The 26,051-nt window shown below is 53.1% G+C and overlaps 2 protein-coding genes and 1 pseudogene across 3 annotated transcripts; 1 reads left to right on the top strand and 2 right to left on the bottom strand.

Annotated features, from left to right (window-relative positions):
- Positions 1–863: 863 nt before the first annotated feature.
- Pomt1 (protein O-mannosyltransferase 1) lies at positions 864–17,964 on the top strand. 2 transcript variants are annotated; one of them, XM_076845214.2, is made up of 20 exons: positions 864–968; positions 1,491–1,640; positions 2,817–2,923; positions 3,070–3,120; positions 3,752–3,898; positions 5,004–5,115; positions 5,443–5,508; positions 5,597–5,690; positions 5,943–6,098; positions 6,977–7,107; positions 7,442–7,537; positions 9,279–9,371; positions 11,064–11,160; positions 12,908–13,000; positions 13,251–13,371; positions 13,748–13,845; positions 14,397–14,510; positions 15,698–15,824; positions 16,675–16,852; positions 17,180–17,964. In XM_076845214.2, the coding sequence occupies exons 2-20, from the start codon at positions 1,519–1,521 to the stop codon at positions 17,352–17,354; spliced, it is 2,178 nt and encodes a 725-aa protein (XP_076701329.1). In that variant the 5' UTR covers positions 864–968; positions 1,491–1,518; the 3' UTR covers positions 17,355–17,964. The 2 variants fall into 2 exon arrangements, with proteins under 2 accessions (XP_076701329.1, XP_076701330.1); XM_076845215.2 differs by lacking the exon at positions 864–968 and adding an exon at positions 1,202–1,308.
- Positions 17,962–21,705, bottom strand: Uck1 (uridine-cytidine kinase 1). Its single transcript, XM_076845216.1, has 7 exons — positions 21,562–21,705; positions 21,218–21,377; positions 20,423–20,519; positions 20,080–20,222; positions 19,895–19,989; positions 19,685–19,733; positions 17,962–19,311 (listed from the first exon to the last, which is right to left on the bottom strand). Exons 1-7 carry the CDS (start codon positions 21,667–21,669, stop codon positions 19,130–19,132), a joined length of 834 nt encoding a protein of 277 aa, XP_076701331.1. The 5' UTR covers positions 21,670–21,705; the 3' UTR covers positions 17,962–19,129.
- A 1,705-nt stretch (positions 21,706–23,410) lies between these two features.
- Positions 23,411–24,605, bottom strand: LOC143392156 (signal recognition particle subunit SRP54 pseudogene; annotated as a pseudogene).
- Between the last annotated feature and the right edge of the window lie 1,446 nt (positions 24,606–26,051).

Here is a 26,051-nt window from a genome sequence, read left to right as displayed (position 1 = left end):
GGGCACCCTCATCACCACAGTAAACTCATAAATGAAGGCGTTACGTCCACCTACAACTACAGACCAAACCAAAGGCCAGCCCGGGCAACCTAGAGCCAGAGTGGGGGGCCTGTGGATGTAGCTCAGGGTGCGGAGCCCCTGGTCACCCAGTACGAGGAGCACCAACGCATTTTAAACGGGCTGTAACGTACCTACCTCAGAGGGCAGTGCGGGGCCACTCGGCGGGCCCACGGCCAGGTAAGAGGACGACTGCCCTCCAGCAGCAGGGACCGCTTCCCTCGGGCTCCCCAAGTCCGCGCGAGGGCCAGGGGCACCGCTGAGGGCCGCGCCCTCCGCAGGACCCCGGGCGGCCGACCTCGGGGGCACTCCAGGGTGAAGCGGCCCCCGGAGCCAGTTAGCAGCAGCATCCTGGCGAGCGCGCCGCATGGGGGCTCGGGCGGGTGCAGAGGGCCGCGGAGCCCCCGAGCGCGCAGGCCTGCAGCCGCGGCGGGACAAGTCCAGGGCGGCGCGCCCGGCTGGGAGCACTGCCCGCGGCAGCCAGCGACCGCCGGCTCCCTTTAAGAAGACCAGGCGCCAGGCAAAGTGGGCCCGCCTGTAACCCCAGCGGCTGGGGAGGCTGAGGCAGGAGGATCTCGAGTTCAAGGCCAGCCTCGGCAGCAGGTTCAACCCCTAGTACCGAAGAAAAAAAAACACACGCGTGCGCAGACACTCCACAGGGATCCTGGAACGCCGTGAGGGGAGCAGCCCACCGGGGAGCTCCCAGCGTGCACTCGGGTGGGACCCGGGCCCGCGCCCTCGCCGACTGCGCACGCGCGCCGCGGCTCGACCCCGCAGGCTCGGCGAATCGAGCGCCGAACGGTGGATCGCGCGGGGTCCCCAGAGGCTTGGTCCCCAACGGTCGGCCTCCTAGGAGGTTCCGAGGCGTGACCCGGCGCCGGGAGCGCTCTGCCGGGCTCCGAGAAACCCGAGTACGTTTGGGGACGCGAGCCCAGCCGGAACTCGGAGTCCCTCAGTGCTGGGCACTCCGGACCAGGGCGTCGGGGTCCTGGCGGCGCAGGGACCGCGCAGCCTCGCGGGTCAGGAGCGCCGGGCCGCAGAGCTGGGAGGAGGCGGCTGCCGAGGCGGCCTGGGGAGAAAGGGGCTCGCAGGGCAGGGAGGGCAGGCCACCGGGTGCGCGCAGCTGGCACCGGAGCTGCCAGGCAGGGGAGGGCCCGAGGGCCACCCCAGGCCACGTCCTCGAAGTGGCTCCGCCCCCAGCAGGTGCCTGTGAAGCGGGTTGTTGAAGTGAAATTCCTGAGCGCCCGCCAGGTGTGCCGCCCTTCTGCATCCCAGGGGGTATCATCAGCTTTCCCCCGCGGGCCCCCCTGGGCCTCCCTGCCCGACCCCACCGCTCGGGGTTCCTCCTGGTGCCCCAGGAAGCCAGTCTCCAGCCCATCGCCCTTCGGCTGGCCTCCCGCTGGTTGATGGCGGCTCGTCCCTTCTTTGCCCAGGTGTCCTCCAAGCCTGCTCTCCTGCACCATGTTGGGAGTTCTGAAGCGCCCTATAGTGGTGACGGCTGACGTCAACCTGAATGTGGTGGCTCTGACTGGAGTGGGACTTCTGAGCCGACTGTGGCAGCTCTCCTACCCGCGCGCTGTGGTGTAAGCAGACAACTGCATCGGAGGGGTGTCCAGGAAGAACTGTCATGTACACATGCTGGGGAAGATCTGCCACTTGGCTACACCCCAGCCCCCGTTAAATGGTTGCAGTAGAGGGAAATGTGCTACCAGCCATAGATTTTCCGTTTTAAAATCGGAGGGTAGAGGATTGATGGATTTGGAAGTGAGTCTTCCTTGTTTAGGGTTCTCAGAGCCTGGCTTTGATCATAATGGGAAGTGGTTGCTTTTGTTATTGAAGGGCTGCTTATTAACACACATGTTCTTTTTTAACTTTTTATTATGGAGAACATCAAATATATACAAAGTAGGGAGAACAGTATAATGGTCTCCACCAATATGTTCATTACCCAGCTTCAGCTGTCAGCAGTTCATAGGCAGCCCCCGCTCTGCAGTGGATTAGTTTGAATTGAACCCTAGATGTGTTTCATAAATAATTCAGTATATATCTTTAAAACGTGAAGATTCTGGGCTGGGGTTGTGGCTCAGCAGTAGAGCACTAACCTAGCATGTGTGAGGCCCTGGGTTCAGTCCTCAGCACTACATAAAAAATAAATAAATAAATGTATTGTGTCCAACTACAACTAAAAAATAAAATATTTTTAAAAAATAAAAAATGAACATTCTTTTGGGGGAAGGGATAGAAGATGAAAATTCTTAAAAAGTCATGTAACTATGATCATTATCACACCTAAGAAATTGATAGCATTTCCTTGGTATCATCAGCTTTCCCCCAATTGTATGACAAAATTTTATTGCAGTTGGTTCCCAAATGTCTTCCTTTCACTCTGGCAGCTGTTTTGTTGAGTCATCAGGTCTGATTCCAAGTCACAGTCTTAGCAGGTACTGGCACCAGGAAGAGCTGTAGTGGGATTCCCCTCAGGCCTATGAGGTCTTTCAGTAGGTTGGCCAACGTACGCACCTGTGTTGGAAACAGGAGCTAGGATCTGTCTGAGTGCCATCTTATGTTGGTGAATTTTTCCACCCACTTCCCTGTGGATGGATGATGTTGTATATGGCTTAGTATTTGGGAGCAGCAGATCTGACTGACACTGCTGATGACTTACCTAGAGTCATTTGGAAGCACGCAGGCATTCATCCACCCTCTTCTTGGTTACAATTCAGATTTCTAGTTGAATGCAATGTTTTGTTTGTTTTCAGATTTGATGAAGTGTATTATGGGCAATACATCTCTTTTTACATGAAACGGATCTTCTTTTTGGATGACAGTGGACCACCATTTGGCCACATGCTGTTGGCCTTGGGAGGTAAGATTCATTAGTAGCCATTGCCTTTTGGGCTCTCAGTGAAACTTATCAGTGAAATTTCTTGAGGGCAGAAACTGTCTTTTGTTTATTTATCTTGTTTCCTTATTGCTGCCACAGTACTCCAGGAAATTAATTTTCTATTTTAGGTTACTTAGGAGGATTTGATGGTAACTTTTTGTGGAACAGAATTGGAGCAGGTAAGAAAAAAAATAGCTTTGATTTTGCTTCTTAATGTGTGCATAATAGGAAGGGGAAATAATGGTTTTCGTAGGAATTAACAATTGCCCTTTATTCATCTGAGTTCAGGGTATGTATTATTTTCATATAGGTGAAAAACTTTTGAAAAGTCTGATTAAAGTTTAGTGTTTTGTTACTGTAATTACTTCATTCCTAGTTTTTGGTACATATATCCTGTGGCATAATTTTGTAGTTTTGGAACTAGATGGGGTACATATAAATGAACATTAACTTCAGAATCTTTAGTCTGCATTCTGTGCTTAGTGAGAATTGCTTCCTAGACTGCATAAAGCTCATTTCAGAGCAATTGGGCCTATTGGTGATATCTGTATACCTAGCTACCTGGGAGGCTGAGGCAGGAGGATTGATTGAGGACAAGAAGCCAAGGCCAGCTTAGGTAACATAGCAAAACCCTGTCTCTAAACAACAAAACAAAATTCAAAGCTAGTTTCAAAGTCTTTACCCATAGTCTGCACACTCAGTTGTTTATGTCATCCCCATTTTATGAACTTACATCTTAGAATCTGACCTGCAATAGGTGCAGATGGCATGCCCACGGTTCTCAGCTCCTCTCTGTTGTTCCCTTTCCAGAATACACCAGCAATGTGCCTGTGTGGTCCTTGCGCCTGCTGCCGGCACTTGCTGGGGCACTCTCCATCCCCATGGCCTACCAGATAGTGACTGAGCTCCACTTTTCTCACTCTGCTGCCATGGGAGCTGCCCTGTTGATGCTTATGGGTAAGCCCCGGGCCCTGCCTGCTCCTGGTGCCACGAATGGAAGAACCAAGTACTGGCTATGCTGACGTTTCAGCAGGCGGTGAGGGGAGCTCACATGCTTCCTGGCATCCCACACTAAGAAGCACATCCAGCTCATGAGTTTTGATTTTAACACCCGACCCCAGGCTGTCCCTTGGCTGTGGGAGTGCTGGACTGTGTGATCGACCCTTGTCAGTAGTGGAGGGTGTGGCTGTATGAAGAGAGGCCTGCCAGACACTGCTCCAAGGCACCTGTGTCTTCACTTGGTTGTTACTGATAATCCTCCTCTACCCCCTCCTAGGCTTTGGCCAGTTAAGATGGACTCATGAGCTAGTTTATCCTCTTTCAGCTTTGTTTATGAACAGATGGAATTAAATCAGCTAGAAAAATTAGTTAGAAAGTTAGACTACAGAATAAAAGAGTTACCAGTGTGGGTGATGACTCTCTCTGAGGTCCTGTGCCTATATAATGTTTTTATGTTCATAGCTCTGCAAAGCTGGTATTCTGCAAATAAGAAAAAGGCTCAGAGAAGTTAAGTGACTTGTCTACTCACAAGTTGTCGGTAGATGTGATTCAGACTCTTGTTCTTACCTGCCTCCATGGCTCTGGGGCATGTCCTCTGCTAGCCACCCCACTTCTGAACTTTCCACCTTCAGATTTTGTGGCACTGTGGCAGATTGTCTTTGTGTTAGTGAAGTAGAGCCAGCATCTGTATCTTAGTGTTCTGCATCTGCAGACTCAACCAACTACGGATCAGAAATTAATAAAAAAAATTACACCTGTGCCAAACATGTGTATTTATTTTTTCTAAACAAGACAGTAGAATGACTATTTACATATTATTTACATTGTGTCAGGTGTCTTAAGTAATCTACAGATGATTTCCAGGGAGGATGTGTAGGTGTATGCAAGTATGTGCCTTTCTTGTAAGGGACATGAGCATCTGTACCCAAGGATTCCTTGGGGGCCGTCCTGGAGCCGTTCCCCTGGGGGGACAGAGTGTATCCTCTGTCTCCAGTGTGAATGTGCTTGTCTCCGCATTTGCACGTGCCACCTTAATACTCACATAATTTCCTGTCTATAACAGAGAACGCCCTGATCACTCAGTCCAGGCTTATGCTTTTGGAGTCGTTGTTAATATTTTTTAATCTATTGGCTGTGTTATCCTACTTGAAGTTCTTCAACTCCCAAAAACACAGGTATGGAAAGTGGGGCTGTCTTTCCTAATTTATCAGAAAAAAGACTCTAGATGGGCTCTAAGACCTTTTATTTTGAATACTTTTCAATCATCTAATATTTTGGGGGGTTGGCCATTGGCACATGACTTCATAAGTATATCCTCATTTTTCTTTAACTTGCTGGAAATTTTTCCTTAGGAAAAAAAAGCATTCTGTTGGGACTGTAACTCTGGGAGATGGTGTATGATAGAACCAACCAACCCAGAGACTTCTCAGGGAAGTGTGTGCCTTCTCTGGCCTCTGTTCTATAGTGTGTGACCTGTCCCTGTCCTTCTGTTTTTTTATCAGCCCTTTCTCTCTGCAATGGTGGTTCTGGCTGGTGCTAACCGGGGTCGCTTGTGCCTGCGCCGTCGGGTGAGTGAGCGCCCCCTGTCTTGGGCAGGGCTCTCCCCTCCTGTGTGGCCACATCCCATCGTGGCCTTATTCAGTTTTGTCTTTGCAGCATCAAATACATGGGTGTTTTCACCTACTTGCTTGTGCTTGGTGTTGCCGCCGTCCATGCCTGGCACCTGATTGGAGACCAGACCTTGTCAAATGTAAGTACTGACGTCAGTGCAACATTAGGCCGGCGTGTGGGAATGACAGGTCCCAGGGAGTGTTGGGTGCAAAGACCTCAGTGCTCAAAGCTTCATGTGCAGACAAGCCAGGCAGCCTGGCCTTTTAGCTGTGAGGGCACCTGTGTGTGGGAGGGCGAGTTTCTCCTGCTGACTTTTTCTAAGCCTAGCATCTGGACGTGGACATATCTTGCCATGGAGTAGGAACTGACTTTTTCTTGCATCTTCTGGCAGGTCTGTGTGTTTTTTCACTTGCTTGCCAGAGCGGTGGCCTTATTGGGCATCCCGGTCATCCTGTACTTACTCTTCTTCTATGTCCATTTGATGCTGGTCTATCGCTCTGGGCCCCATGACCAAATCATGTCTAGTGCCTTCCAAGCCAGCTTGGAGGTAAGGAGGATGTATTAACATTGTCAAGTGAGCATTATAGGAACTCAGTCAAGAATGTATCAGCCACATCAGTAAAGGAATCCTGAATACAGTAATGCTATGGAATAAATGAAGAGGCTGACTCCCTTTAATTCTCTGAATGACGCTGGGCATTTTGAAATGCCTTACAGGATAGACTCGGGTCTGGCGTTCATTTATATTAACTGCAAATACAGTATAAGATGAGCGTCCCTACACTAAAAATCTTGAAATCCAAAATGCTCCAAAATCCCTAACTTTCCAAGTGCCAGCGTGAATGCTTAACAATTTCAGATTTTGAAACATTTCTGATTCAGATTTTCAGATTAGGGATGATCACCTGTTAAGGTCTGTTCAGATATTCCAAAATGCAAAAAAATCCAAAGTCTGAAACACTGTTGTTCCAAGCATTTTGCATAAGAGATGCTCAGCCTGTAGGATGGACCAAGTGAAATGGGTAGGAGTCAGTCTCTGAGCCCATTGGGCCGTCTCTTCGCCCCACTCTGAGTTTTCTCATCTTTCTCTCTCTGGATGCTACTGAGGAATGAAGGCAGGACCTTGAGCTGCTGGGCAAGTGCTGTAACCCTGAGCCCCACTGCAGCCCAAGACGTCCCATAAGCTGTGTCTCACAGGAATTTTATGGGAACTAAATGCAGGTACAAGCGGAAAACTTAGCCGAGTGCCTGATCCAGAGGCAGCACTCTCTCCAGCAGCTCTAATTGTAATTCTTAGTGAATAGGACACAACTGCATGAGTTAATTATAACCAACTAGATAACAGCAGTTCCCACTACCCCCGCCAGGGAGGCTGGTTTAGGATCTCGCTCCCACACTCACCTTCCTCCGTTTCCATTTGTCTAGGGAGGGCTGGCCCGCATTACCCAAGGCCAGCCACTGGAGGTGGCCTTCGGTTCCCAGGTCACCCTGAGGAGCGTCTTTGGCAAACCCCTGCCCTGCTGGCTCCACTCTCACCAGAGCACCTACCCCATGATGTAAGGAAAGTGAAGATCATGGACTGTTCTGTCTTCTCACAGCTCTGCCGACGTGGGCGGCTCTCAACTCTCCGAGAGCAGAGGCACTGTGCTCTGGAGCCACCCATGAGTGCTGTGAAAGCCTAGAGCTGGGGGCGTGGTATGGCACACTGGCTCCTCGTGTGTCCTCCAAGGATCTGTCTGACACTAGTGCTGCTCTCTCCGTATCCTCGGCCTCATTTTCCCCCACACCTCACTAGGTGGTATTTGCTGAAGTCTGTGTTTCCTTCTGTGGAACCTGTGGGAGAATAGCCATGGGTCCTTGGCTGACCACTCTGTTGACTTTCTCACGCAGATACGAGAATGGCCGGGGCAGCTCCCACCAGCAGCAGGTGACCTGTTACCCCTTCAAGGATGTCAACAACTGGTGGATCGTGAAGGATCCTGGGAGGTGAGTACAGGCCCAGCACTCCACAGCAGAACTTAGCAGGCCTGGCTGGACCAGGTCCTTGGGCTCTAACTGGGTCCCCCCACCCAGCACCCTTCATTGAGCCTGGGAGGCTGGAATGCCCATGCAGGGCCTCCTCTTAGAAGTGTCACAGGCATGACCCAAACTCCCACTACCACTCCTCTCAGAAAAATAGAATCTTGCTGGGCATGGCTTCACATGCTATAATCAATCCCAGGACCAGGAGGCGAGGCGGGAGGATTGTAAGTTAAAGGCAGCCTCAGCAACTTAGTGAGGCCCCAAGCCACTTAGCGAGACTCTGTCTCAAAAAAAAATGGCTAGAGATGTAGCTCAGATGGTTAAATGCCACTGGGTTCAATCCTCAGTGCCAAAAAAAAAAAAAAAAGATGAAAGCAGCATCACCTTCCTCAGGCCTCTGCTCACTCCCCATGCCTAGGCTCTGGCCTCTGCCTGCAAATTAGATCTCAAACCTTCCAGGTCCTGTTTCCACCACTTGCCTGTCTCCACTGCCTGCCCTGTCTGCTGGTGGCCAGTGATTCCTATTCCTATGTACCCCAGTGTTTCAGTCAGCTTTCTCCCTGCTGTGACTAAAAGACCAACCACAATAATCATAGAAGAGGAAAAGTTTATTTAGGAGCTCATTGTGTTCATAGATAGCAGGCTCCATTCCTCGGGACTTGAGGTGAGGCAGGACATCATGGTGGGAGAGTGTGGCAGAGGGAAGCAGCTCACATGATGATCAAGGAGCAGAGAGAGACTCCACTTGCCAGATTCAAATATATACCCGGCCCCCAGTGCCCACCCCCTCCGGCCACAGCCCACCTGTTTTCAGTCACCACTCAGTTAATCCTATCAGGTGATTATTTCACTGATTGGGTAAAGGCTCTCATAACCTAGTGTGAGGGAACACCTCACATCCAACCATAACACCCACTCCAGCATCAGCTACCATGGAGGGGTCCTCATTACCAGGCACTCTTCTGCTCAAAACCCCCCTGAGCTTCTGATGTCCCTAGAATTCATCCCCTGCATGAGGTGCTCCTGCCCCAGCCTCTGGTCTCCAGCCTTGCCTGCATGCTCAGCTCTCAGGCACCTCTGTGTCCAGAGCAGGGCACAGGTACCTGAGAGCCCACCTGGCTGGACCTTCTTATTAGGAATGTGAAGGCCGGGTCTTTGGGAGGCTTCCTGGTCACCCTGTACAGCCTCCGCACCCCCCTGCTATCACCATTACCCCTGCCTCCTGTGTCCACTGCATGCAGCTGCTGATGTGATCTGCATGTTCATTTGCTCCTTATCAGTTTTGCTCACTGCAGTGATGTGAGGGCAGCTGGCCACCACCTGGCTTGTCCAGCCACTTGTCAGCATGTGGCCCAGTGTCTGGCATTTAACCGGTTCTTACTTTGGTGGTTATGAACAGAAGATCCTCGCTATTAGAAGGGAGTGTTGGCAGATGTAGTCACTGTTCAGCATTTGTCACTGTAGCATTTGCAGACGAGCATGATAGTGGCAGACAATCCCACATGGCCATTTGGAAAGTGACCTTAAGCTTTAGAAAGAGGTTAAGTGAAACCATGCCTTGGTTCCACACAGCATTGCCTCTGAGGTGTGGGTGGGTGGGCAGCTGCGGGTCCCACCATCTCTGCTGGCAGTCTGGAGCCCTGGCACCTCTTGGAGAGCTGTCGGTTTTGGGATACCAAACCCAACAGCGCCACATCTTCCCCAGGCATCAGCTGGTGGTGAACAGCCCTCTGCGGCCTGTGCGGCACGGGGACGTGGTGCAGCTGGTGCATGGCATGACCGCCCGCCTCCTCAACACGTGAGTACCTGCCCCCTCACCCTGGCGCACTTGTTGCTTTTGGATGTCCTGTGCTGCCACTGTCCAGCAGGACACAACTGCTGCCCGGCACTTGTATGTGCCTTAGGGGTCAGCAGGGGACCCGGGGACACAGCTGACGAAAGGGCTTTAAAGGAAACACCTGGTGCAGGTAAGGTGGCAGGCCTGGTGCGTACCAGAGTGTGAGGCGCAGTCAGAGCCATACCACAGAGGGTGCTCGGGTGCTTTCCACATAGACAGAGTTGGGGTGCTCCTCTGTAAAGCAGCACACGTTTAAAATGAATTTCAGACAGACCTCCCCATGTCACCAACCCAGTCAGGACCGAGTCCTCTTGCTGACCTGCCTTCTCTACAGGGGCCACTGCTCCTCCTGCTTGGGAACCACTCTCCAGCTTCTCCCTCCCACCTCCTCTGGGTCATGCTGCCAGCCGGCTGGTCCTCACCCTCGTGCCCTGTGCACCTTCATGTGCCAGGACCCCACTTCTTAGGTTGTCTCACCTTGTCTGGCGTAACTGACCCCCGGTCCATGCCCTACCTCCAGCCTCCCCAGGAACGCCCACATCCCGCTTGGCTGCACAGGGGCCTCATAGTACCCGGCTCTGGCTTGGCTCCTACAGAGCCCGGATCCTGTCAGGCGTCACCTTGACTCTTCTCTGTCCACTCCTCCTCACCCTACAGAGGGTTGTTTGCTTCTCCCCTGAACCCCACATCCAAGTCCAGACCTCCTGACCTCCTGCCTCCCCTGGCCCCCGCCATGTTCAGGCCCAGGCCACCCCTTGAGAAGGTGTAGTGTGCTGGCATCGCTCCTGTGCCCACAGCCCTCTGGCGACTTCCCATCACCCTCATTCTGTCCCGGTTGAGGCCCTTTGTGTCCTAACATGCATCACCCCATCGCCTGACCTCCCTCCTAGTCCCAAGTGGCTGAGCATCACACTTGGGGCTTTCGCCGCACCCCCTCTCTGCAGTGTGCTTGGACTCAGTTCCCAGGTCCCACCCAGGGCTTATTCCAAGCTGTTCACCACCAGGTCACCTCATGGGAAGGCGTTTCCGGGAGCCGCTCAGTCTGGTTCCCTCAGGGCAGATCTGGTCCAGCTGGGCCACCTGCACTCCCTGTCCACAATGTGGGGAGCTGTCTTCTAGAGACCACAAGAGGTTCCTGCTGCCCCTGTGTCTGCAGCACCTAGCAGGGCTGGTGCAGGGGTGATGGGTCACAGGCGAGTCAGGAGGACCTGGTGCTCCTGGCCAGTGCAGCTGGTCTCACAGCACGCTGCCCCCCACCACTGCCCTGCTTGGCCCTGGTCAGCTGGGGTTGGCCAGCAGCTCTGCTGCCAAGCTCTGCATGGCAGTGCTGGGGGTTCTGACTCTCAGACACGGAACCCCCAGTCCCGTGATGGCCTTGCCTTCCTCTGATTCACGGTTCCCTGGTCTAAAAAGTGGGATGAGACACCACCCAGTTATGTCACAGCTACCCTGGGAAGACCATCTGTGTGCTCCCTGAGAAGGGGCAGCCGTGGGGGTCCTATTCAACATCTCACTGCCAGCTCCAGGGGCGTGTCCTCAGGCAGTGACCACTAGCAGGGACCCAGGTTGTCCTTTAAGCCAGCTGTCTCTTTCCCTTAAAGAAGAGTGACTTGTAGGCAGGTTCTGCAGCTGCTCCATCTGCTTGGCTTCCAGGCATGATGTCGCGGCCCCACTGAGCCCCCACGCCCAGGAGGTCTCCTGCTACATCGACTACAACATCTCCATGCCCGCCCAGAACCTCTGGAGGCTGGTGAGTCCACATGGAGTGCCGTTTTGGGCACTAGACCGTCAGGAGCCAGGGTGAACAGGGCGCACTTTCCAGTTGGGAATGCCCCGCTATGATTTCAGGACATTCTGATGCAACTGCAAAGTGGGGTCTTTGGTTTTATTCACAAAGAAGGTCATGAAGTTTTTGCTGGGAGTAGATACCTGCTCCTCTGTGGAGAGCCTTCGAGCTCCTGGACTTGGCTGGATGCTTTTGGTCTGCCCCAGGCAGGGCTGCCTGCTCGTACGTCTCCCCGACCTGCCACTGTTCACCCGCACAACCTGGTCCTCACTTGGGATCTGAGCTTCGGCCACCCTGTGATCCAGGGGAAGTGCCTCTCAGCCTGACAGGTCCTGCTTCTCATGCTCCCCTAGAGCAGCAGCCTGCAGCTGTCTCTCCCCCAGCCACCATGCGGCTCCCCCAGGAAAGGCAGCGTGCAGGAGGAGTGCAGTTGCTGGGCCTCTTGCCCCTAAGTGCAGGGACCCGGATGCTCAGCACAGCAAAGTCCGGTCATCCACCACGAGAGTCAAGCTTGCTCTCCAGCTACCACTGGTGCCCACGGCCTCCTTTGGATCTCAATAGGGTGACCACACACCAGCCTTGGCGCCGCCCCTGGTGGCTCCCTCCATAAGACCAGCGGTCTGCGGAGGCTGACTGTGTACTTAGCCTGCTTCTGCCCTTCTGCCTTCTCTACTGCGCACACTTGTACCCTGCTCCCCCACCTCCTCTGAGTGGGCCTGTGTGATGGGAGCTCTCCCAGCGGAAGTCCCACTCAGGGTTACCTGTTCCTGAGCGCTGTACCTCCCTCTCAGCCATCTTTTTGCCAGAGGCTCCATTGCTGGTCCTGCTCCTCCACCTCCCTTCTGGTGGCACCACATGCCCACATGTCAGCTGGAGTTGACAGGATGAGGAAGGAGGGTGTGCCCCAGGAGCAGCCACCTGGCCCCAGAGTGACCAGCTGGATGTCTGGACATTTGCTCCTGTTCAGTCTCGTGGGTTCCCTGGTTCTTGTCAATAAAATGGGGTTCTCTTGAGGCCCCACTGTGTCAGGCTGTGACAGGACAAAGTACTCTTCATGTCCCAGAATGAGGAATCCCTCCCTGGGGACCATCTAAGCTTCATGTGAACCAACTTCATAGTCACCAGACAGGGACTAAGGAGTGCCTGCCTCTGGCCACCACGCTCCACCCCCAGGTGAACATGCAGGGTGGAGAGGACAGAAACTCTTCAGTCTCTGGGGATCCTGTCTTGTGTGGCCTTTGGCAGGGACAGTGTGCCTTCCCGTGGGCTGGACCAGAGTTGTTTCCGGGGCACTATCCAGGATAAGCCCCTGGCAGCCCCCTTGCTTGTGAGCTTCCCCCTTTGTTCAGAGCCATGTTAATGTCATTGCTTGGTGACTGGTCTTCATTTTTGCATTTAAGGAAATTTGAAAAAGAATGGAACAATTGTCAAGATCCATTTTTGGTGCTGGGTTTGCTTTTTTTTAAAAAAAAAAAATTCTTTTTAGTTGTAGATGGACATAATACCTTTATTTTCTCTATTTTTATGTGGTGCTGAGGATCGAACCCCGTGCTTCACATGTGCTAGGCAAGCACTGTACCGCTGAGCCATAACCCCAGTCCTGGTGTTGGGGTTTTTTGCAGTGCTGGGGCTCAAACCCAGACCCTTGTGTACACGCAACAGTACTCTACCTCTGAGCCATGCACCCAGCTGACAGAGTCTGCTTTTGCAGGACATTGTGAACAGAGAGTCAGATAGAGAAGTCTGGAAGACCATCTTGTCAGAGGTGCGCTTTGTGCACGTGAACACGTCCGCCATATTGAAGGTAGGAAGTGCCACTGGCTGGCTTGGCTATGGAAGCCTTGACTCTCATAGTCTGTTCCCTGAACTCCAGGCCAGAGCCTTCTACAGGAGGAGTACTAAAGTCACTGCCCTGTGTATTTATTGTACATTGAGGAAGGGAGGTTTTATAACTGCTCAGGGCAGAACCCTAGGGGGACGTCTGCAGTGGAGCCATCAGGTGGGCTGCCCGGACTGCCTTCAGGCGCGCCCTTTATCTTATTTGGTTTTGCCAGCTGAGCGGGGCACACCTCCCCGACTGGGGGTTCCGGCAGCTGGAGGTCGTAGGGGAGAAGCTGTCGCGGAGTCACCATGGGAGCATGATGTGGAATGTGGAGGAGCACCGGTATGGCAAAAGTGAGTCCTCCTGCTGTCCCCTACAACTCCCACCATCTCCAACACTCAGCACCTGAGAAGACACTGACAGATGTGGGTTTGGCAGGAGCTGCGCCATCCCAGCCCTTTGTCCCGCCATGAGGACAACATAGGGCTTTTCCCAAGGGCCACAGGGAGAAGCTAGCGCACCCCCTGCAGGCAGAGAATTCTGAGTGGAGAAAGGCCCTTGTGATGGGGATGTCAGGGGTGGGCAAACTCGGGATGGTACAGCACCATGAGGTGTCAGGTGGGCTGTTGGCAATGCAGGGAGGTGAGTTTTTGCCAAGCTGGTGGCTTCCATGTCAGCTCCCTGGCTTTACTCTGCTCCTATCTTTGGTGTTCTATTGTGTTCTGTCAGGCCAGGAGCAAAGGGAGAGGGAGCTGGAACTGCACTCCCCTACTGAGGTCGACATCAGCAGGAACCTCAGCTTTATGGCCAAATTCTCGGAACTGCAGGTGACAGGTGGCGGGAGGGAGCTGGCTTCTGCTGTGTGCGCTGAGCTCTGCAGTTCCCAGCGTTCATCTTGGACCTGGGACCTCAGGCTCAGAAGGTGTGTCTCCCCTCTCTCCAGTCTAAGTGATGTGTGGAACGCTGGGGCCCTGGGCCCTGGGCCCTTGTAGTCAGGAACAAGGAGGTCCAGACCAAGTGTGAAATTACAGCCTTGCTACAGCGTCCTAAGGTCACCCATCAAGTCCAAAGGGGCCACTGTCAACTAGCAGAGGTCTAGAGGAGTAAGTCAGGAACTCAGAAGGCCTGGACCTGAACATGAGCTCAGTGGGCACTGAGTCCAGGCCCCCAGTCACAGAGGATGTGCTGGGTTAGAGTTCAAGGCCCCTGACCAGGAGCACTCATTCTGCCTGCCCTGCTGCTTCTGTTGCACAATCCAAATGAACTTGAGGTTGGATAGTTCACAGGCAAGGGGCACAGTTGACAAACACCTTTGACAAAACCTGTGTGACCTGGAGCACCTGTCATCCTAACAGCTGAGGCCCATGCTTTGTTACAGTGGAGGATGCTGACGCTCCGCATCGAGGACTCTGAGCACAGGTACAGCTCCACGCCGCTGCAGTGGGTCGCCCTGGACACCAGCATCGCCTACTGGCTGCACCCCACAACCAGTGTAAGAAGCGCTTGTGACAGCTGGCGGGGGCTTTGTCCCGTCCTTGGGAATTCCCTCTGGCATTAAGAGCAGCCAGCATGTCCTGGGTCTCTGCCAAACCTGTTCTAGCAGCAGTCCAGGACTTGGTTTTCTCGGGACACTGGGTAGTGTGGGCCAATACTCCATCAGATGCTGAGAGTGAGCCTCACGCTTGCCCATCTAAGAAAGTCTCAGCTTTGTTGCTGTTGTGGGAGAGCGCTGTTGCCCTTTTCCTGACGGAAGTGGTTTGTAAGATGTCGTCCGCATAGCGCCTGGTAGGCAAGCTCACCAGGGCTCTGTTTATGTGCGTCTTGTCTTCACACCGCAGAGTGGAGGCAGCGTCGGCTGCAGTGGGTGCTCAGGGAATACTCGCTGAACGGGCAGGTGGTAAAACGCTCCCTTCTCACTCAGTTGGAGGAGAGCAGCCCTTGTGAAAAGAAAGTACCAGGAGCAGGTCCCAGGCCTTACCCAGCATATGTGCAGAAGCGGGGACTACCTACCATTCCATGAACAGCTTTCTCATTAAAAAATGAATCTTGCCGGGCACCGTGGCACACACCTGTAATCCCAGTGATTTGGGGATCTGAGGCAGCAGAGTCACTAGTTTGTGGCCAGTCTCAGCAGCTTACTGATATCTTGTCTCAAAAAGAGAAAGAAAATCTTAGGAATGAGGGTGAATCTAGTGTCATGTCATATGCAAGGCTCTGGGTGTCCCCTGCCCAAAAAGAGAAAAAAAAACTCATTTATTCCTAGTTTTCAGTTTTAGTTTACAAAAATCAAGAACCCTAGCATTTTTCTAGAAGGAAGGGTGAGACTGGAAGATACCAGAATGAACCTGTATGATTTTTGTTTGGCTTTTGATAATATGGGTTGAACCCAGGGCCTCGAACATGTTAGGCAAACATTCTACCACCAAGTCACATCCCACCCTTTATTCTGAGATGGGGTGGGGGGGGGTCTCCAGAACATGCTACACTGGCCTTGAACTTGCAACCTTCCGACTTCAGCCTCACGATTATCCAGGATTTCAGGTGTGTGCCCTGCACTTGGCTGCCTCTGCTTTTTTGCCCTTCACTGTAGTATAGAGTAGGCGTGTGGTTTTCTTTAACCCGGCAGTTTCCCTCTGCACAGAGGGCAGGTGCCTGAGAGTGACTCCCATATGCTTTCAGGCTCAGATCCACCTGCTTGGAAACATTGTGATCTGGGCCTCTGCCAGCCTCGCCACAGCGGCCTACACCCTGCTCTTCTTCTGGTACCTGCTCAGACGGCGAAGGAGTGTCTGTGACCTCCCTGAGGGTTGGTGCAGCTCCCCAGCTCCTTTTTCTGCCTCTTCCTTTTCACTGTGATGAGATTTCTCTCGCTTAAGTGACAGCCCAACTGTACTGGGAACCTACATCCTAAGGCCTCTGTTTCCTGAGATAGGGAAATACTTTATTTTCGACTCCCTAGCTGGTGGCAGTTAGATTTCCTGGTGTTGTTTCTGGCTTTTTCAGCAGGAAGGGTCATGGCCAGTAGTGCTCTCTGGCCTTCGCTTAAGTTGGCTGCATGTACCAAAAGTTGCTGGGAAAAGAGCAGCCGACAGGCGCATCTAGGGCTGATGATTGTCTGCAGCTAACAGAAATGCACTTGAGACCATCTTGAAACAGAGAAGCGAAAATTACCAGTGTGGGATGGGTGTCCCCAAGGCCTGGCCGAGGTTCCAAAGACTACTGGGAGCTGCATAGCACCTTTGCCCCACTCTATCTCTGCTCATCTTTCAGTGCCTGGCCCTTCTCTCTGTTGACTTTCCATGTAACTCTGGGCTGGTGGACAAGTGCAGCCCCGCCTCCATAAATCCCAGAAGAAATGCCCAGATGAGAGCAAGTGGCCCAGCTGGACCAGATCGACCAGCCCAGGCTTCAGGGTCCCAGTGATTAACACACAGCAAGGCCTGGCCTCCTACGGGGCTGGGCCATTACAAGACAGTGGTGATTAGGTCTAGGCAGGAGGCTACAAATTCTCATGACTCTCCTGTCCACTCTTCCTCCTGAGAGTGGGAAGGTTGGGAGCGAGAGGTCAGGCACGAGGTTGTAAGCCTGGGATTTAAGGGTGAGCCCATGGACACGACCCCTGTGGCAGTGCTGCTCTGACATGTGCTCTCCTGCAGATGCCTGGCGGCAGTGGGCCTTAACCGGGGCCCTGTGTGTTGGCGGCTGGGCACTGAACTACCTGCCCTTCTTCCTGATGGAGAAGACACTCTTCCTCTACCACTACCTGCCTGCACTCACCTTCCAGATCCTCCTGCTCCCAATTGTCCTGCAGCACGTCAGTGATCACCTGTGCAGGTTGGCAGCAGGGCTGGGGGTCGTGCAGGCTGCTTTTGGTGCAACATGGGCTGGGAGAGGCACAGCCAGCCAGGTGCAGTGACCACGTCTGTAGTCATAGCTACTGAGGAGGGGGAGGCAGGAGGATGGCAAGTCTCAGGCCCTCTCTCATAAAGTAAAATGGTTGGATGTAGCTCAGGGGTAGAGTACCAAGGATCAGGGGGAAAAAAAGTCCACAGGCCTTGGCAGGTGACCATGTGGACTATGGATTCCAAGAGAATGGCCAAGCAGGGTCATTGTGGAGCAACAATCAGGGGTCCTCACAGTGCTTTGCACTGCTGCCCACAGGTCCCAGGTGCAGAGAAGCCTTTTCAGTGCCCTGGTCATAGCCTGGTATTCCACTGCATGCCACGTGTCAAACATGCTTCGCCCACTGACCTATGGGGACAGGTCACTCTCACCCAGTGAACTCCAGGCCCTTCGCTGGAAAGATAGCTGGGACATCCTGATCCGAAAACACTAGCAGAACAAGCACAGCAAGAATCGTCTGGGCTGGGGTAGGACAGGGTCTCTTATAACCATTTTTATCTTTGACAAGCAGAGGGCTGTCAGCCTGCAGCTTGGTGGGCTCACAAGGTCGCCCTGGAACTTAATTGCGGTTTCATTCTTAAAGCAGTCCTCTGAAGAGCACATTATTTGGAGAGGTTTTATTTTTCTGAATAGTGAAGAACATGCTCCCTCCTCGACCTCCCACCCATGAGGCCCCTTAAGCTCAGACATGTGAGTTTCAGTGGCCAACACAGGAGCGACATGTGAAGGCAGGCCAGTGACCTGCGAGTCAGGACCTGCCCAAGAGGCCCTCACGGTGTGGGCTTGGTGTTTTGATTTGATGGGCTCACTCAGCTGAGCAGGCTGTCCCTGTCCTCAGCAAGGCCCTGCAGGCCACCCTGGACAGCTGTCTGGTGGTGTGGACATCTTTTTGAGGCCTACAGCAAATGCTGTTTAAAGACTTGACTCCTCAGGTTGCTTTTTAAAAACCCCTTCTGAGATTTTAGTCGAGGTTGGGCCACCTGTACATTTCCCTGCCCTCCCTTTTGCCTTCTTTTCTAATGGAAATAAAAGAGACGAACTGACATTTGTATCTGATATTATTTATTGAGTCTCCCTCTAAAGGAACACAAGCTTAACACAACTGTTAAGACTCAACAGAAAGCCCTGGCGCTGCACGCAGCTCAGGAACATCGTGGCTGGTAACTACGAGTTGTGCTCAACAGGAAGAAAGGGAAAGAACCTGTGCCTAGCTTGTGGCAATGGCAAAGGACACTTTTTTCCAGAAAGGGTGGTCACATGGGAGGGAAGACAAACTTGGACAACGGACAGGACCATTTGTGAGGCCCTGAGCTCTAGCCTTGTGTGAGGGAGCCACCTGAACACCTGCAGGCCAGCACATGCTGTGGCTGGAGGCTGCTGCCCTGGACACAGCTGAGCTATACCAGGGACAGCCCATCCAGACAGCCCCGGTAAGGTGGAAGCACCTGGCCCTGTGGGACTGTGTGCAGACTCTGTTCCAGCCAGAGCAGACCCAACAGCCCACTGCCTGCTGCCCCAGGATGCAGGAGCCATGCAGGCACTTGGGGTCTCGACCCCTTGCCCTCTGTGGTGCTGGTTAGAGAGATGGTGGCTGATGCCAAGATTCCTGCCTCTGTCACTGAGGCACAGGCAAGAGGGAAGGAAATGCCTTGGAGGCTCCTTAGACCAGCACTCACCACATTGGACCACAGCCCAGTGGTGGATCAGGAAAGGTTTCTAGGGCACCACTAGCCTTGGGGTATAGAACAGAATGAGGGAGAGGAAGCAATGGGCCCTGCTGGACAGTCCACCAGGGTGAATAGCGCCTCTTAAAGCCTGTTTCAGTGATGCGCGAGTAAACCAAGCCCTACTGGGAAATTCTCACCAGTCAGACATACCAGGCCCACAGTGCCCAGGCTGCTTCCTCAGGTTTCCCAACGCAGACTGGCATTCCTCCCGGGGATAAGCACACAGGCTAACCATGAGCCAGGGCACTTCAGTGACCCCTAGAGAAGTTAAAACCTCCCTAAACGAGAGGAAGCCCTGTCTCTACCTACCAAAGTGAGCTTCCCCCCAAGAGCACGGGAGCCTTGGCCCTGACACCACCTTAGGACAAGCCAGGGAGAAGCACTGCTGCCTTTTAAGAGCAAGAGGTGCCCCATGCCCGTCCCGAAACTCGGGTCTGTGGGGATCCCTGCTGGCAGACTGGGGGACAGCACGTAATGGCCCTCAGTGGGGTCTGCTGCTGGACTCCAGGTGCGACCGTCTGCCAGAGGCCAGCACCCTGGGGTGGTCTCCTGGCTCAGAGAAGGTCCTCTTGTAGCTCCGCCCGTTGGCTCCCCCTCGGTGCCGCTTACAGAGGTCGCCATTCAAGATGTCCTGGATGTGCTGCACAATCAGATTGATGGCAACTGCAGACAGACAGTGGGTGCTCAGCTGTCCTCCCTGCTGCACCATAGGACTGCTGCTGGTGTGGGGCCTCCCCCTCCCCAGTGGCCACACTCAGCCTGGAAGGAAGGCCACTAGCCAGATCCTCACAAGCCACCACACATCTTAGCAGACAAACCACAAGACAGGATTTGAGACAGTAAGACTCAGCAGCTCAGTTTGCTGCGGGAGCCTAGGCTGCTTGGGAGCCTGGTTAAAGCCCTGCCCTGTCTGTGCTGAACCCGCCTCAGATAGACACTCGTGGGCCTTGTGCACTTGGAAATCCTCAACAGCAGAGGCATGAGACAGCAGTCCTGTGTGGTGGCTCTGGGAGGACCTGGCTGGGCAGTTTCTTACCCATATTGTCAACCCCTCGAGGGATGATGACGTCAGCATACTTCTTTGTCTGCGAGACACAAAGGGGTTCTCATAAGATTTCTCCTCCCCAGGACTGTGTAAGAGTGGGGGACCAAGGTGGGGTGCCCCAGGATGCTGGTATTATCAGCAGGTGGGGAACAGGGCACAAGTGTGAAAGAAATGGGTTTTCAGACAGATGAAAGGCGGTACCGGAAGGCAGAACTCCTCGAAGGCGGGCTTGACGAAGGTGGTGTACTGGGTCAGGATCTGCTCCAGGTCCCTCCCGCGGTGCACATCCCGGAGAACTGCGGTGACAGGAAGGAGGCACCACGGTCAGCCCTCCCTCAGGACTCACAGCCACCGCAGCCAGGGCACAGAATCCCCAGATACACTACCTCTCCGAGAGAGCCTGACGTCAGAGTCCGTGTCCACGAAGAGGCGCAGGTGGAACATGTCCCGAATCTCCTGGCTGTAGAACACCAAGATGCCTTCGAACAGAACCACGTCTGCAGGATAGACCACAGTGGTTTCCGGCAACCTACCAGGCACAGAGGAAGCAATGGGCCCTGCTGGACAGTCCACCATAACACCAAGGAGAATGACTCTGGGGAGAGGACAGATGTAGGCAGTGGTTCACAGAAATGTGGCAGGTCCTGCCATGGGGCAGTCTTTGTAGGAACCCAGAGGGGACGCCCTAACCAGCTCTCTTTTTGGACCTCCTGGAAGCCACCTGCTTACCTTGAGTGAGTCACAAAATCGTAGGTTGGGACTTCGACAGTTTTGCCCTCCACGATGTTTTTCAGAGTCCTGTGCATCAAATCATTATCAAAAGCATCTGCAGAGATGAAGCAAAGGGCAAGACAACCCAGCTGCCCTTGTGCCACAGACAGGAGGGCACCAGGGATACAGGACATTCAGACTAGAAGCTGCCCCTGCAGTTTCTATTTGTTAGTGACAGGGTCCAATGCAGTTTTACAGACTACACAGGACAAAGTTGCCCAGGCTGCCTTCAGGCAGTGCACTGCCCAAGCTGTCCCACCAGGAAGCTGCAGCACACTGGCCAGCAATGGAAACCAGGGAGTCAGGCCTCCCTCCTCTCTCTTGCTGGGAATAATCAGTGGGAATGCTGCTTTGCAGGCCTTCTTCCTCCTTATCGCTGGGCAGACTCTGTCCCAGAGATAGCAAGCACCTTCCAGATCGGGGAAGGGCTGCAGGGCCCTGGGCCCTAGATCACCCACTGCTTCCCACAGCTGGCTTCCCGCAAGCTGGAGGAGGGAAGGCAAGGGGATTTCAAATGGACTGAGCAGTGGTCCCCAAGGCCCCTCCTGCCCAGGTTTCCTGACTGGCTCCAACCAAACTCCTGCAGGGCACCCAGGCCCAGAGAGCTGGTCCAATCCTCCTGACTTGACCTGCAGGAACCCAGAGGGGAGGCCCTCTGCAGGACATGTGGATGACTTCCCTGACACCACTGGGGCTGATCCCTGCACAACCCAGGCCCTGGCAGCCTGCCTGGGCAAGCTCTCTGGGGTGTACCTGGGTGGTCGAAATTGTACTGTCCCTTCAAGGCCTTAGCCTTCTGCTCCGCGGTCAGGACCTTATAGAACCGGTCCTGGCTCAGGATGACCAGCTTGCGCTGCCGGTGGTCCACCTCGTTCTGTCCCAGCAGCTCCATGATCTTCTCACACACCGTGGACTGGGGACACATAAACAGCACCCCCCGCTGGCACGGCGGGCGACTCCGCCCGCAGGGGGCTTCCGCCCGCCAGCAACAGGTGGCGCGGGGTGAAGGCGGCAGGGACCAGCGGCCCGGGCGGAGAGGCGGGCCCGGGGTCACCGCCCCCGCCCCGCCCCGCCCCGCCCGCCGGCCGCCCGCTCACCTTCCCGCTCGCCGTGCCGCCGCTCACGCCGATCAGGAAGGGCCGCGGCTGCTGGCGGTCGGCCTCGGGCGCGGCGGCCCCGCAGTCGCCACCTCCCGCCGAAGCCATGTCGGCCCCGCTGCGCCGCCGCGCCCGCCGCTTCCGGGACCCTCGGCGCATGTGCGCAGGGGCGCGGCCGCGCTCGGGGCGGAGCCTCGGCGCGCTCCGTGGGGGCCTCGCGCCGGGCCCGCGCCGTCTGCCGCACGTGCGCGTCCTGCGCGGCCTCCGAGGCGACACGGGCAGGTGTCCTCCAGCGCGCAGACCCGCGCTGGGCCGGCAGCGCGAAGGGCGGTGGAGGCTCTCGGGTGGGCTCCCCCGCGCCCGGCTTCTCCCTCCCGAGGGAGGCGAGGCCGCGACGGGCGGGCGGGCGGCCCCAGGCGCCTGGCGCACCTCGGACGCCGGGGCCACACGGACGGGGACACCCCCCGGCACCTCCTGCGCCCGTGTGTACGGTTCTGGACGGCCTGTTGGGGACCCCGCGGGCACAGGCCGATTACACTGACCGCATTTTATGTATTTTATTTCCTGTGGGTTTTTTTCTTAGTATTTTTATTGCAACATTATGTGACTTAGAGGACTGTTTACAAATGCAGTGCTCGGCCTTCGAGGCAATTTAAAAAACTAGAACTAGAATTTTAGGGCTGGGCTGGGGCTGGGGCGGGGGCTGGGGCTCAGCGGTAGAACGCTCGCCTAGCATGTGGGAGACTCCGGGTTGATCCTCAGCACCACCTAAAAATAAATAAATAAAATAAAGGTATTGTGTTCAACTAACTACGACTAAAAAAATATTTTAAAGAAGAACTAGAATTTACATAGTGGTTTGTTTGACTTGTTACTATAGTGAAAACTAAGGGAAGAAATTTTGAAGCAGAAATATAATTTTCACACAAAGAGAGACTCATATTCCTCCCTTACATCATAAAAAGGGAGGTAAAAGGGCTGGGGTTGTGGCTCAGTGGTAGAGTGCTTACCTAGCACATGTGAAGCACTGGGTTTGATCCTCTGCTCCACATAAAGATAAATATAAGAAAAGGGAAGAAGAAAGAAAAGAAGAGGAAAAACGACAGAGGATAAAAAATGTGGCATATACACAATGGAATATTACTCAGCAATAAAAGAATGAAATCATGGCATTTGCAGGTAAATGGATGGAGTTAGAGAGATAATGCTGAGTGAAGTTAACCAATCCCCAAAAACCAAATAGCGAATGTTTTCTTTGATATAGGAGGCTGGCTCATAGTGGGGTAGAGAAGGGGGAGCATGGGAGGAATAGATGAATTCTAGATAGGGCAGAGGGGTGGGAGGGGAAGGGAGGGGGCAGGGGGTTATTAGTGATGGTGGAATATGATGATCATTATTATCCAAGGTACATGTATGAAGGCATTAATTGGTGTGAATATACTTTGTATACAACAAATGCATTACAATTCCTTTTACACATATAGAGCACAATCTTTCATATAAAGCTAAGTTAGCCAACCCCAAAAAAACCAAATGGCGAAAATTGATATGAAAATTGTGCTCTATATGTGTAATAGGAATTGTAATGCATTTTGCTGTCTCATATATATTCATATATATATGTAAGAAAAAATCTTTTTTCCCCCTTGTTTGCAGAAAGGAGGGAAGCTCTAGGTCTCAGCAAATACGGAACCAACCAGGTCAGTTAAGGGCTCAGCATCTTCTCTGCAGATGTTTGAATCCCGTCATGCCTTTCCCTTTCCTTGTTGCCAGCAGCACCCCAGGGAAATGGCCTCATGGTTGGCTGAAGTCCTGCCACCCACATGTCAAAGAACTAACTCTTGGATCATCATTTGGGCCCCTGTTGATTGAATTTTGGTGTCTGTGATGGGCTCACATTCTTAGACTTGTCACCACCTTGGAGAAGTCCTTTGACACTTCCCATCTATTCTTACCACCTGTGCAATCTTGATAATTCGGATCAAAGCTGCTTGAGCATCTCTCTTCTACTCCTGTCTTCTGATTCCTCTCGGTTGCTCACTGGAAACCTTGGTGCCATCGGCACCGTCTGGTTTGGGCCCAGCATACTGTCTGTTACTGTCATTAATTGCTTCAGCCTTGCCCTTTACTCCTGTTCATTTCCTTTACTCATAAAATAGGTTTCAAAATCAGGGATCATTCCCAAGATCCGACTCAACTGGCCCATTTTCATGGCATGTGTCTTGCAATGAAACTGACTGAATTTCAGCTTCTCTAGAAGTGCTTCAGAGTCATCCAGCTTCAGCTTGTTAACGTCACTGTCACCCACACCCAGAAGTTTGCTGAGGAAAGGCTGTTTTGAAAGGTTCCAATCCATTTCCATGTTCCCCTACGTTGATGAAAATCACTGGATTTTTTTGTGGCAGCACCTGCCTGAGACCCCCACCTCCGTTTGCATAACCACCAAGTTTTGTCACTGTTACCGAGGCCACTTTATATTTAAAAGCCTTAGCCTGGGTTTCAGGCACCTGCCCAGTGCAGGTGTCTGTCACCTAAATAGTGTCATCAGGTTATACAACGTGAGCAGCTTGAAACCTTTCTTCAGAGACTCCTCTTGCTTGTGGTGGCCACTTATATCAACAATAATAATCTCAAATTTTTCATTTTTAAAATATTTATTTTAATTTTTTTAGTTGCAGATAGACACAATACCTTTATTTATTTATTTTTATGTGGTGCTGAGGATTGAACCCAGTGACTTCCACATGCAAGGTGAGCCCTCTACCACTGAGTTACAACCCCAGCCCCTTAAATATTTATTTTTTAGTTGTAGGTGGACTCAGTGTCTTTATTTCATTGTTATGTGGTGCTGAGGTTTGAACCCAGTGCCTCATGTATGCTAGGTGAGCGCTCTGCCACTGAGCCACAGCCCATGCCTCAGATTTCTCATTTTTGGATTTCTCCACTCCTTCGGGAGCAATGGAGCAGTTCTGTGTAGCTTCCCAGAGTGGGACTCTCACCTGGGTGGCATCAGGCTTTGCCTGGGCAGGAGCCCGTTGGGACATGCGGTCGTTCCAGCCTCCCTGGCAATCTGGCAAGCATGGCCACGTCCCGTTTTTCCTTTGGTGGGTGTCCTGCTTAAACTCCAGGGTCTGCAGCTCCCAGGGTCTTTAAAGCCAGCATGCTGACTCGCCTTTCTGAAGACCAGAGCAGTAGCATACGCGGTGTGTTCTCTAGTCCTCCTCCAGTGTGACATTGGCATCCCCTTCCAGAAATGCCACCTGTGCTTCTTTTGGCAGAGCTTTTAATACTTCCTCCTTGATAAGGGTGGTGCTGCTCAGCGAATGTACCACTGATGCTGGTCTTCCAAGATCCGCTAGAACCACTGGGAAGGGTCTAAGCGGTGCTTATAAGGAGTTCTGCTGCAGTGTGAAGGACTGGAGAGAACACGGGGTCCGAGGTTACATAATGGCTGTGTTACTTTGGGCAAATTACTTAATCTTTCTGAGCCTCACTTTCCTCACCTTCCATTCAGCTGAGGAGATGAGGAGACGGAATCACTCCGTGTAGTCCAGCCTTTCTGGAAGAGGATGCACTTCTGCTTCCCGGCTCGGGGCTGCTTTTCTTCAGCTCACCTCCCATAAGGATTCCTGGGGGGTTTGGGTGTTTTTTTGGTTTTTGGCTTTAGTCTTCTACCTTTGAATAACTGCAGCAGCAAAGTTAGTGGCAAACCAGGTCCTCTCAGGGCACAGTCAAGGGAAGAGAGTCAGGCTTCAAAGTCTGGCATTTGGGGACCTACACCCCAGGGAGGATCCCTCCCAGCTCTGGCAGCTCCCTAGAGACAGCAGGGATTTGGGGTGAGGGTATTTTCTTTTTTTTTTTTTTTTTTTTAGCAGCAAAGAGGTGTTTATTGCGAGCTAGCTCAGTCCTCCGCGCACACACAGCAACTGGTGACACTGAGAGGCCCTGAGCCCAGGGTTTGCAGCAGTTTTATACATTCTTTGGAGAGGGCAGGGACTTCACATACATCATAGCATCTCTTAGCAAATCATCACACACGTGGGAAAATCAAACAACAACTCTAAAACATGATTAGCACATTCACTGGCGGGAACAAGTTGGGTAGGGGTGATTGGTCAGTACAAAAGGGGTATTCATTTGAACTGATTGGTTTAAGCCAAGAGGGATGTACGTGCTGAACTACATGGTTTCCCAACTCGTTATCAACCACCATAAACTACTGGGAGGGTCATCTGGCATCCCAGGTATTTCCCTGTCTCATGCTGATTGGTGGCTGCTAGGGGGCTGCTATGGATCCCCACCTAGCCTGACTGAGTCAGGGACACCTGGAACAGCAGGTCTCTCCTGTTATTTGTAGATAAACCACTTAGCAGGGTGGGAATGTGCTTAGGAGTGCTCTGTGGGTCTTTCCAAGGACAAAGGTCATGTCCCTTCCTTGGACAGGCTTTGCTCTGAGATAGAGGCTGGTTTTTCATTCCCCCCTTTTTCTG

Source organism: Callospermophilus lateralis, chromosome 2 (assembly GCF_048772815.1).
Source record: "Callospermophilus lateralis isolate mCalLat2 chromosome 2, mCalLat2.hap1, whole genome shotgun sequence".
NCBI lineage: Eukaryota > Metazoa > Chordata > Mammalia > Rodentia > Sciuridae > Callospermophilus > Callospermophilus lateralis.
Note: the sequence above shows the minus strand (reverse complement) of the source record. Positions and strands in the feature narration are given on the sequence as shown.